The sequence below is a fragment of the Aquarana catesbeiana genome, linkage group LG03, assembly GCF_042186555.1.
Source record: "Aquarana catesbeiana isolate 2022-GZ linkage group LG03, ASM4218655v1, whole genome shotgun sequence".
Classification (NCBI taxonomy): Eukaryota; Metazoa; Chordata; class Amphibia; order Anura; family Ranidae; genus Aquarana; species Aquarana catesbeiana.
The window spans coordinates 94303030-94315377 of NC_133326.1; the positions used below are offsets into that span (position 1 = coordinate 94303030).

The 12348-nt window shown below is 38.9% G+C and overlaps 1 protein-coding gene across 1 annotated transcript; it reads left to right on the top strand.

Moving 5' to 3' along the window:
* Positions 1–855: 855 nt before the first annotated feature.
* LOC141134453 (bone morphogenetic protein 7-like) lies at positions 856–12014 on the top strand. Its single transcript, XM_073623987.1, has 2 exons — positions 856–974; positions 10260–12014. The coding sequence occupies exon 2, from the start codon at positions 10269–10271 to the stop codon at positions 11538–11540; it is 1272 nt and encodes a 423-aa protein (XP_073480088.1). The 5' UTR covers positions 856–974; positions 10260–10268; the 3' UTR covers positions 11541–12014.
* The last annotated feature ends 334 nt before the right edge of the window (positions 12015–12348 follow it).

A 12348-nucleotide genomic window follows, 5' to 3' on the forward strand; every position in this document is an offset into this window, starting at 1 on the left:
TATTCCTGGTAATTCCCAACCCAAATGCTACAGCCTTGCTGACTAGCGCTAACCAGATGTCAGGTGCAAACATATCTTGCTAGGGGATATTTATTACCAAACAAATTATCACAATCAGGAGTGCATCTTCACAAAAGTAGGTCACAGTTTACAAGTGGCATCAGAGGCAGCCCATGACAGTGTCATAACACTTGAGATTCAGAAAACTTTGTATTTTCTTGCTGGGCATGGTGTGGTCACTAGAATTATGCACTTGAGTAGTGATTACATGTGTGGTAGTTCTTAGAGGACTTAACGTATTTGGTATTTACAAGAAAGCTAAGGTTTGACTTTATATTTATGGTTCAGTTTGCTGTTTTACAATACTGTGTGGTTTTACAAACACCAAATTGCATCTCCATAGTTTCCTATTGTTTTTGCACATGTGAATGCAAATTAGAAATCACACCCACTGATTACTGAGGAGAATTCACTGTTTAGGGTCTACAAAGGTGTGTCAATGTTTTCCTTTTCACACCCTCCCACTTTTCAAGATTCCATTTACATACAGGACCACGCTGACCCTTTTAAAGTTTGTGCCATTTCATATTTTCTTTTACATACATCCTGGATCAGTACATAGCTGATTTACCACCTTCTTCAAAGAATTTCACTAAACTGGAATCCCTGTGACCTGAGACCACTCTCGTTGATCTGGCTCTGCATGCAATACTACAATCTTCATCTCCTGTAGGTAACTACTTATCTCAACTGGTGCCCTGAAGATTCTTGTAAAACATCTGCATAAAAGAAATATTGCCTGTATCAGCATTTAGAAGCTCTATTTTTGGAGAAGAGGAAACGAACATGTAGCCTGATCTGCAACATCATCAGAAAATACTGGGACAGCATTTCAATTGCTCAAGACTTATTACATAAATATTTTTTTCTGATTCCTTACAGTGATCACCATCAGTGCGATCTGCAAACAAAAAGTAAGTATAACTTACACAGGCTTCTTGGGTTAAGGTCAAATATATATATGTGTGTGTCTCTATGTAGTTTGTTTAAAGTATGGCTTAGTTGCTTTATTTGGAGACAAATTTATTCTGACATTACTGACAACAGTTATTTATCAAATATATATATATGTATTTAACAGAATACTGTATTAGAGCAATTAGGTACATTTCCACATTGAACATCATTCCCATAAAACTTGTGTGTGAGATAGCTAGCCTAATTGAAACCATTGTTCTTATTTGTAGGTATACAGTAATTGCGCATGATTGCTCATACCACTGCTCTTGGAGCTATGCAATTAACCACATCATGTAGCAGGACTGTTACAGGTAGTGTTCTATTTTAAGGGGGTTGTACAAAGAGCAAGCAAATGTTCCCTTGTGGCTCACATGTAGAATTAGTTCAGTATAAAAAAAACATTAGGTAGCTAGAGAGTTTAGAGATTTGTAATCTACCAGTGCTTCTTAAATATGTATGTTATAAAAACCCTAAAATGGAAAATACTATGGCAAGTTTTCAAAGATATGTGATAAAGTTAGTCCTGCTTAAAGTTTTGCTAAAGCCTTGTTTTAAAAAAAAACCTATACCTATGCCCATACTTACCTGCTCTGTGCAATGGTTTTGCACAGAGCAGCCTTGATCCTCTTCTTCTGGGGTCCACCGCCAGTGCTCAATGCCCCTCTTTTTTGGCGGGTGCCCCCACAGAAAGCCGCTTTCAATTGGTGCACCCGTTCATGCCCGCTCCCAAGTCCCGCTGCTGCGTCCATTCACACTGACAGCAGAACTTGGCCCCGTCCCCCTCTCCCATGTCACAGCTTTTGGTTTAGAGCAGTGGGAGCCAATGGCTCCCGCTGCTGTCAGTCTGTCCAATGAGGAGGGAGCCTAGGCGTGTGCAGCCTATTGCATTAGGGTGTGTACCCCAAAGCCCAAACACACATGCGTATATATATATATATATATATATATATATATATATATATATATATATATATATATATATATATATATATATATGTATATATATATATATATATATATATATATATATGAATATATTATATTATATTGTCAAAAGTATTGGGACACTTGCCTTTACACGCAGACAAATTTTAATAGCATCCCAGTCTTAGTCCATAGGGTTCACTACTGAGTTGGCCCACCCTTTGCAGCTAGAACAGCGTCAACTCTTCTGGGAAGGCTGTCCACAAGGTTTAGGAGTGTGTCTATGGGAATATTAGACCATTCTTCCAAAAAGCACATTTGTGAGATCAGACACTGATGTTGGACGAGAAGGCCTGGCTCCTTGTCTCTGCTCTAATTCATCCCAAAGGTGTTCTGTCGGGTTGAGGTTAGGACTCTGTGCAGGCCAGTCAGGTTCCTCCTCCCCAATCTCACTCATCTATGTATTTATGGACCTTGGTTTGTGCACTGGTCCAAATCATTTGGTGGAGGGGAATTATGGTGTGGGGTTGTTTTTCAGGGGTTGGGCTTGGCCCCTTGGTTGCAGTGAAGGGAACTCTTAAGGTGTCAGCATAACAAGGCATTTTGGGCAATTTCATGCTCCCAACTTTGTGGGAACAGTTTGGGGATGGCTCCTTCCTGTTCCAACATGACTGCACACCAGTGAAAGAGGTCCATAAAGACATGGGATGGAAAATGAACTTCAAGTGCAATAATTTACATTATAATACTAACTAAAACATATAAAATTAAGTGTAACAATCTAAAAAATAAAAATCCCAAAGTGCTATAATGGTGTGAACCTCCCAACTAGAAGTTAATTTGTAATGCAATTATCTGAAGAGGGGTTTTCACCATCCCTGCTAAGTTTCATTTGTTATGTCTTGTTTTCACTTTGATTTGTATTATATGTGAAGTTGCATATCACAGAGACCGGCATTGTGGTAATATTGACGTTTTATTGAGATTTCCATACATTAAAGGGTTCCACCATTATTAAGTTATTAATTAGTAAGTTAGAGCTGCACTTTGTTTTGTGGTGTGGGAACACACGTAGCAGTGCTTAGTGGCAGGCCTTTTACTGACACTTTTTTTTACTTTACCTCTAGTAGTTTCTTGTAAATAGTAGTGTGGTGATTACCTATTATATTAAAGATTGGCATGTGGCATTAATAAACATTGACGGATTTCAGTTGTGCCTCACCAGGCCGTGCCCCCCATGGACAATGTGCCTGGCTGCAGAGTTCATCTCACCATCCCTGCACTCAGTGCACTGATGGAAACCGATTGGCAGCACTGATGGGCACTTATTGGCAGCACTGATGGGCACTGATTGGTGCCACTGATTGGCAGCACTGATAGGCAGCACAGATGGGCACTGATAGGCAGCACTGATTGGCAGTACTGATGGGCCCTAATAGGTGCCCCTGATTGACACTGATAGATGCCACTGACAGCATGGATGGGTACTGATAGGCAGCAGTGATGTTCACTGATAGGCAGCATAGATTGTTAGTACTAATTGGCACTGTTTGGCAGCACTTATGGGCACTGATTGGCAGCACTGACAGACACTGATTTGTGGCACTGATAGGTGCCACTGATTGGCAGCACTGATTGGCAGTGTTGATGGGCAGTAATTGGCAGCATTGATGGGCACTGATAGGTGGCACTGACTGGCAGCACTGGTGGGCACCAATTGTCAGCACTGCTTGGCACTGATAGGCGGCACTGATAGACATCACTGATGGGCACTGATTAGCAGCTCTTATGGGCATTGATTGGCACTGATAGGCAACACTGATTGGCATTAATAGGCAGCACTGATAGGTAGCACTGATGGGCACTGATAGGCAGCACTGGTAGGCAGCACTGATGGGCACTAATTGTCACTGATAGGCAGCACTGATAGGCTGCACAGAGAAGGCTGCACTGATGGGCAGCATTGATAGTCAATGATGGGCATCACTGATGGGCAGTGATAAGCTGCACTGATTGACACTGATTGGCAGCACTCATGGGCACTGACAGAGGAGAAGGGGAGTTTCACAGTGAGCAGATCGTAAGACTTGCAAAGGCCGCTCAGTATGTGAAACTGTCACGTAATGTAACTACATGCAGGGAGAGAGACCAGCCTTCACAACTCGGCTGCAATGTTGGGGATGGGCAGGACCGAGCAGCTGGGCCATTGTCTTTTCCTGGCGCGGGGGTGGGTTTGAAAAGACAGCAATTGTCGCTATCGGCTTTAGCAGCTGCTTGTGATAGTCAAAAACAAATCTGGCAGGCTAGTTGTACCCAAGTTGATATTCCCACTTGCTACATTTAGCCTGCCTATTAATGGTTAGAATCTCGGCTGGTTTTTGATGAACTAACCATGTACAGCTGGCCTAACTCAACCCCAGACTTCATATATCACTCCCCATTGCCAAGATCCCCCTGACATAGTTGCAAATTCTGTTCCTGCCACTTTAAAGTTTTGGGTCTTTCTACCCACCTTAAGGTGTTCCCACTCCTCATGCTGTATTCTCTGTAATTATAAAATAAATTACACATCCATTAGGCAGAGCAAGACCTCTCTCATATTGGCTTTAGCCATCCAGGAAAAGTTACACTCTCTATCTGATATAAGTGTGCCTCTGAACAGCGTCTGAACATCAGGTTGAGTAATAAACCCATACAAATCCCAGTGGTATTAAAGTCAAATCTCTCTCTTTGCCATCATTCATGGTGGGAAATCTGTCTGTCTGTGGTTACCTATAGTCCAGAACTAAATAATACTAAAATGGAGATACAAAAAAAAAAAAAAACTCTGAATGATTTAAGATGTAGAAAAATGGTTCATGGCACTCATTACTAGACTGCAAAGAATGACGAAAACTGCCTACTTACGTGGACTTCTACAAACACAGATAGGCAGCATCCTGGTTTATACTTTCCCAAATGCATCAATACACACATGCATTCAAAGGAAATCCAGTTAATAATTTTTTTACCATCCCTTTACCAAAATGATTTATGTCATGCCAAAAAATTTACTACCATGATCATCTCACTTTGGAAGCATTTGCTAATGAAATCAGTTTATTACATACATGATGAAATGTAATTCAGGGAATATAACTCTCTGGAATAAAGTCTATATGCAGCCAAAATCATTTTTTTAAGTTTTGGATGGAAGGGTTAACATCTCTGTCAAGTTCATTTAGATTCGCCCTCTGTTTTCCTTGGTGACCATTTTAACCAACACAAAAAGTGTTGTGAAACCCAAAATTTTAAAGTGGTTACCAGAACAAGAGGTAAGGATAAATCTTCCAATAGTGAAAAGAGTCTAAATGGAGAATTCCCCTTATTTTGTACAGCTTTCCCTTATGTTTTCTGTTGCGTTTCTGGAACAGAACATGAAGGGAAATCTCCCCAAATGGACACAACAAAAATAAACTTTTAATTCTATCTATGCCCACACAAACACTTCAGTTAATAGGTGTATTATTTACCATGTGTAATACTGGGCAGTGTATCAACACAATTTGAATCTGAATGGTCAGTGTTTGGAAATCGGTCAGTACACAATGAAGGGTGTTCAGTGCTTGATTTGTGTTTTTATTGTTTGTCCTATTTATACACACACATATGCAATAGGTAGGAGCAGGTTGAGTAACAATTAAACTTTCCTAGCGTAACTAAAGATATTTATAAAAATCTGTTTTGATATATAATGTTCATTTGTTGATAGCAGGCAAACTAGTGATTGAATTGTTCTTTACACCATTATATTTTCCTCCAATACATTGCTATTGAAACATTGTAAAGCCATTTCACTGCACAGAAGCTTGATTTTGACTCTGTACAAATGAAGATTTAGGAATAAACTGAGCTGTGCATAGTCAAGGTCACTGGCTCATTCAAATGAAACTTCACATGATCTTACTCCTTTACTGGGTGGATTACAGGATCATGGAAATAGAGAGGCCAAGGGAAAAAAAGCACAAAGAAGATACATTACAGCTTCTAACTCCATGGGAATTTATTTAATGAGATGCAATGTGTAAATACTTTGCTTCTGAATGCACAAGGATTTCAGGCCTTGTGATTAGCCGTTGGATGATGGCTCGTCCTAGTAATGTGTGAACAGATGTTGATGTTTTCAGTTTAGTCATAAAAGCAGTATTGTGGTGGTGACATCAAATTTGCAGTTCAAGGCAACAGATGCGAATGTGAAAATACGCAGGCACAAAAAGCATTGAAGCCAAAATAATGTTCTTGGGAATCTTGCTGAAGTTTGTTTTAAAGACTATACCAACAATGTGTTTTTTTTCCTAGTAGTATCTAAATCTGGGGCAGAGCACTGGAAGCAACATGTCAAATAGAAGTCCAGACTTCACTAAGATGAAAACTTTTTAATTGAATAAAAAAAAACAAACTCTAAAAGTCTTGCTTCTAAATGTGTCATAAAACTCTAAACACAATTTAAGAAAAGCAATCCTTTCTTTGAAAAGAACACTGTTCATGAGGCCCCACATTGCTCTCATCGTCATACACACATGGAAGGATTCATTCTTTTAGGACCAGTGTAGAGGTCTTTCCACCTTAACCAATGGAGGCTTTCCCTCTAAGTTCACCATTGGACAATATTAGGGAGGTAGACAGAGATTCAGCTTGGTAATCTGCATTTTACCAAATCTGCCATCCTTAAAACGGGGGTCCACCTATCTATCGTTTTTTTTTTTGAGTTCATTCACAAACTTTTCTTCTCATGATTATCTACTCACATGTTCTGTGTAATAAGTCCGCTTGTGTCCGATTTCGTTGTAAAGAATAACTTATAAAATTCACTGAAGGCGGTTTCCATCTTCATTGTGGGCATTTGAAGCCCACAAGCATGTATCTCCTGGATGCGGTGAATGCTGTGCTCCCAGCATTCACCGAGATGTTGTGATGACACTGTTGCACAATGCATGCTGGGAAGCCTGAGACTAGCTCCCAGGGGACTGTGGAAGGTCTGGGAGAAGCTAGAAACACGCCTACTCCCATGGGAGGAAAACCAGGAAGTGCTAAGAAGATTAGAAAAAAAAAGGTAATTACGGCGATTTAAATTTTTTTACACAGCATGTCAGCATCTAGGCAAGGAAGAGAATGCATAGAGATAATGTTCAAAATTTGGGTGGAACCCCGCTTTAAGCCTGGTACACACGATGAAATTATCGGATGATGATCGTCCGTTTTTTTTTTTTTTTTGCATGCTAGTCTCCATATAGAAAATGAATAGGTTACTAAAGTACAAAAATTCTTGTACAACAGAATAAAAATTCGGAAGTAATGTAATATTGTATTTTCAGACGAAAACTGTACTAATCAAACAAAAATCATATGATCTGGTATCATATGAAAAAAACACTAATGTTTGTTCCTTTGGAAAATTTTGGTCGAAAGCTGTGTACTATCGTACGATCGATTCAAAAGTGGTATTTTTTGTACGATATTATGATTGTTTTTTTATGGGCTTTACACACAGATTTCTTGGTGCATGTAGAAATTTAAACTTCTGTCATTTACAATGGCATTTTCACTTCATATAGGAATTCTGTGTATTTACGTATAACTAAAAACATTTCTATATGTAAAGATAGATAGATAGATAGATAGATAGATAGATAGATAGATAGATAGATAGATAGATAGATAGATAGATAGATAGATAGATAGATAGATAGATAGACAGATAGATAGAGATATGTGCAAAGCAGCTAACATTGTGCAAATCAAAAAGCTGCACTAAAAAAAATAAAAATGTGCAAAACATTTTATTAGTGCAATATAAAGTGAAATCAGTGCAGTCCACATGTATAACCTTTATAACGTTGATGATTCCAGAAAAAACAGCCACAATTGTCTGAACACAATAATTAATCCAGTGTATACATGTCTACATATACATATCTGTATTAGACTCTTCTTGTAGTTCAGTAAGCCAGATTTCCTCCACAACTTAAAGGTGTGGTCCCAATGGTATTAAACTCCAGTAGCTGTTCCTTCACTCCAGAAATGTATTAAAGCTGATTTCCAGGTATGTTCTAGCTTGGACTAATGCAAATATACATGTTCCATACCTGGCTAATCCTGTGGAAGCAGAGAATCACTGTTGTAAGTACATACCTGGGCTGCATAGTGACCACAGTGGGTCAATCACTCTGTATGGGCACAATTCATAGAATGTCTTGCAATTTTCTCAATGAATACAAAACATTCTTATATTCATTGAGAAATACACAAAGGTTTCTTTGAAAGATGCCCATGCCAAGCTTGTAACTACCTGTGGGGTTACTATGCAATAGGGCAGTCACTTGGTATGAGACCCAGAAGCGAGGATCATATATATATATATATATATATATATATATATATATATATATATATATATATATATATATATATATATATATATATATACACACATATATATATCTCACAAAAGTGAGTACACCCCTCACATTTTTGTTAATATTTTATTGTATCTTTTCATGTGACAACACTGAAGAAATTACACTTTGGTATAACGTAAAGTAGTGAGTGTACAGCTTGTATAACAGTGTAAATTTGCTGCCCTTTCAAAATAACTCAACACACAGTCATTAATGTCTAAACCGCTGGCAACAATAGTGATTACACCGCTAGGTGAAAATGTCCAAACTGGGCCCAATTAGCCATTTTTCCTCCCTGGTGTCATGTGGCTCATTAGTGTTACAAGGTCTCAGGTGTGTTAAATATGGTATTATCGCTCTCACTCTCTGATACTGATCACTGAAAGTTTAGCATGGCACCTCATGGGAAAGAACTCTCTGAGGATCTGAAAAAAAGAATTGTTGCTCTACATAAAGAAGGCCTAGGCTATAAGAAGATTGCCATGACCCTGAAACTGAGCTGCAGCACGGTGGCCAAGACCATACAGCAGCTTAACAGGACAGGTTCCACTCAGAACAGGCCTTGCCATGGTCGACCAAAGAAGTTAAGTGCACATGCTCAGCATAATATCCAGAGGTTGTCTTTGGGAAATAGACGAATAAGTGCTGCCAGCATTGCTGCAGAGGTTGAAGGGGTGGGGGGTCAGCCTGTCAGTGCTCAGACCATACCATTTGCTGAAGACAAGCAGACTAAGGACATGGATTCCTGGAACCATGTCCTGTGGTCTGATGAGACCAAGATAAACTTATTTGGTTCATATGGTGTCAAGCGTGTGTGGTGGCAACCAGGTAAGCAGTACAAAGACAAGTGTGTATTGCTTACAGTCAAGCATGGTAGTGGGAGTGTCATGGTCTGGGGCTGCATGAGTGCTGCCGGCACTGGGGAGCTACAGTTCATTGAGGGAACCATGAATGCCAACATGTACTGTGACATACTGAAACAGAGCATGATCCCCTCCCTTCACAGACAGGGCCCCAGGGCAGTATCCCAACATGATAACGACCCCAAACACACCTCCAAGAAGACCACTGCCTTGCTAAAAAAGCTGGGGGTAAAGGTGATGGACTGGCCAAGCATGTCTCCAGACCTAAACCCTATTGAGCAGCTGTGGGGCATCTTTAAACAGAATGTGGAGGAGCGCAAGGTCTCTAACATCCACCAGCTCTGTGATGTCATGGAGGAGTGAAAGAGGACTCCAGTGGCAACCTGCAAAGTTCTGGTGAACTCCATGCCCAAAAGGATTAAGGCAGTGCTGGAAAATAATGGTGGCCACACAAAATATTGACACTTTGGGCCCAATTTGGAGAGGTGTACTCACTTTTGTGGCCAGCGGTTTAGACATTAATGGCTGTGTCTTGAGTAATTTTGAGGGGACAGCAAATTTACACTGTTATATAAGCTGTACACTCACTACTTTACATTGTAGCAAACATATGTCCTGTAAGAAAATATAAAAAGTTTTTTTTATATATATTATATCACTTTTTGATATTATTACAGCAGCTAGTAATATAGTTGATTTTAGTGTTGACTTTCATATACAGTACATAATATTTATATTTTTAAAGGCCTGTGTCAATGGAATCAGTTTGACTCTCTTCTGAGACTATTCAGAATTCATTGACAGGTGCATATGGCCTGTTTCAAGCAAGTCTTCCTGCAGATTAGTATGGGAATGTAAAAACTGCTTCAAGTGAACAAAAGTCCTTTGACACAGATCTTAAATCTTCCAACAAAACCAGGATATCTATTCTAAGAAAGTTCATTTTTAAGGTGGCACTTTATCTGAATTTTTATGCCTTTGATTGAGTTTTGATTGCATGTTCTCTCAATTGCAGTAAGGCCCTATGGAAATGGCTGTTGAGACTGGCAACAGAAGAAGAACCATCATATTAATATTTTTCTACTTTTCTATGAAACTCATAACATCAGATGGAATGGTTGAAGATAATGTGCACTCCAGTTTTGCCCAGTGGCGGCTGAAGAACCCTGAACGCAGAGAGATACAGAGGGAGATTTTATCTGTTTTAGGATTACCTCATAGACCAAAACCTCACTTACATGAGAAGAAGACCTCTGCACCAATATTCATGATGAATCTCTACAATTCAATAAGTGTCAGTGAAGAGAGAAAAGATAATTTAAATTTTTTTACCAAGTATGATCCTTCCCTTGTCCATCTTTATGAAAACCACTTTCTTGCTGATGCAGATTTTGTCATGAGTTTTGTTAACCTAGTGGAGAATGATGCCGAATTCTGTCATCAATGCTACAGCAAAGAGTTTAGGTTTGATCTTGCTGATGTTCCAGTAGGAGACCAAATGACAGCAGCTGAGTTGCGCATATATAAAGATCCAACTAACCATAATGAAACCTTCCTGATCAGCATCTACCAGGTGCTTCGGGAACATACTAGTCAGCTGTTAAAGCTGGACAGCCAGATAATCCAGTCAGGTGCAGAAAGTGGATGGTTGACATTTGACATTACTGCATCAAGCAATGATTGGGTGGATAATCCTCAGGACAACCTTGTACTACAAATGAGAATAGAAACCCTGGAGAGGAAAAGTGTTAAACCTCGATCAGTGGGTCTAGTTGACAGAAGTGGACCACAGGAGAAGCACCCATTTATTGTAGCATTTTTTAAAACTGCAACAATTCACCTACGTAGTATTCGTTCTGTGAGCAGTAAACATAGAAACCAAGATAAAAAGGCAGTAAAGGAAAATAACCTTCCATTAGTCAATATTACAGAGAGCTTTATGGATAGCAGCCCTAGTAATACTGGGCACCGATTCTTAAAACAGGCCTGCAAGAAGCATGAACTGTATGTGAGTTTCCGTGACCTTGGCTGGCAAGATTGGATAATCGCCCCAGAAGGATATGCCTCCAACTACTGTGAAGGAGAATGTGCTTTTCCACTCAACTCTTACATGAATGCCACTAATCATGCAATTGTTCAGACCTTAGTTCACTTCATTAATCCTGAAAGTGTTCCAAAGCCATGTTGTGCCCCTAAAGAACTTCAGGGAATCTCTGTCTTGTATTTTGATGACAGTTCCAATGTTATATTAAAGAAGTATAGAAACATGGTGGTGGGATCATGTGGCTGCCACTAGAATCTAGAACTAAAAACTTGATTCTGCATCTCGATTAATGGTTTACTTTTTAAGAGCCACTGCATGTTTTTATGGATTTTTTCCTTAGGCTTTGTATTTTAAGATCAAGAACAAAGCAACATATTGTTTTTTATAGAAACGACCTTACATAAGTTTTAACAAATGCAACATTACAGTGTAAAATTATGTAAAACATAAATGTATAGTCGTGTTTAAAAGTTTAATCATGGTGATCTGTCTTTCATTTTAAAGAAAAGAAAATATAAATCCTACAACACATGAAATGGAAATGCAAGGTTTCCATGCATCTTACCTCTGTTATTGACAGAGCAATCTCCCTCTAATCTACTGTATGTCTGCAAACCTTAATATCCATATAGAACATATGTGGAACTAATTTAATTTCAAGGCATAGCTGTCCTTAAATGCACACCCCAACTCAAAATTTGAACTCTCTTTAACAAATTAGTATGGGCCCAGAATTAAACCACAGTATCATTATGCTGGACAGGTAAGAATGTTTGGTCATTGAAATATATGCAAACACCATCCCAAATGTTTATGCTAAGTTTTGAGTTTAGGTCCTTTTTAAGAAATGTGTGATTTTGGGTTAGTTATGTTTTAATAATTAAAAAAATCTAGAAAAGAGACTCTTTAAAGATTAAAATAGAAGATTAGAATCGCTGATTTGACAATAACAAGTTACTACATACATTTACTACCACTGGACACATAGCTTTGATTTACTGTAGCAAAGCTGTGCATTAAACCCATAAAATGAAACTAAATAATATCCCATTTTTTCCAA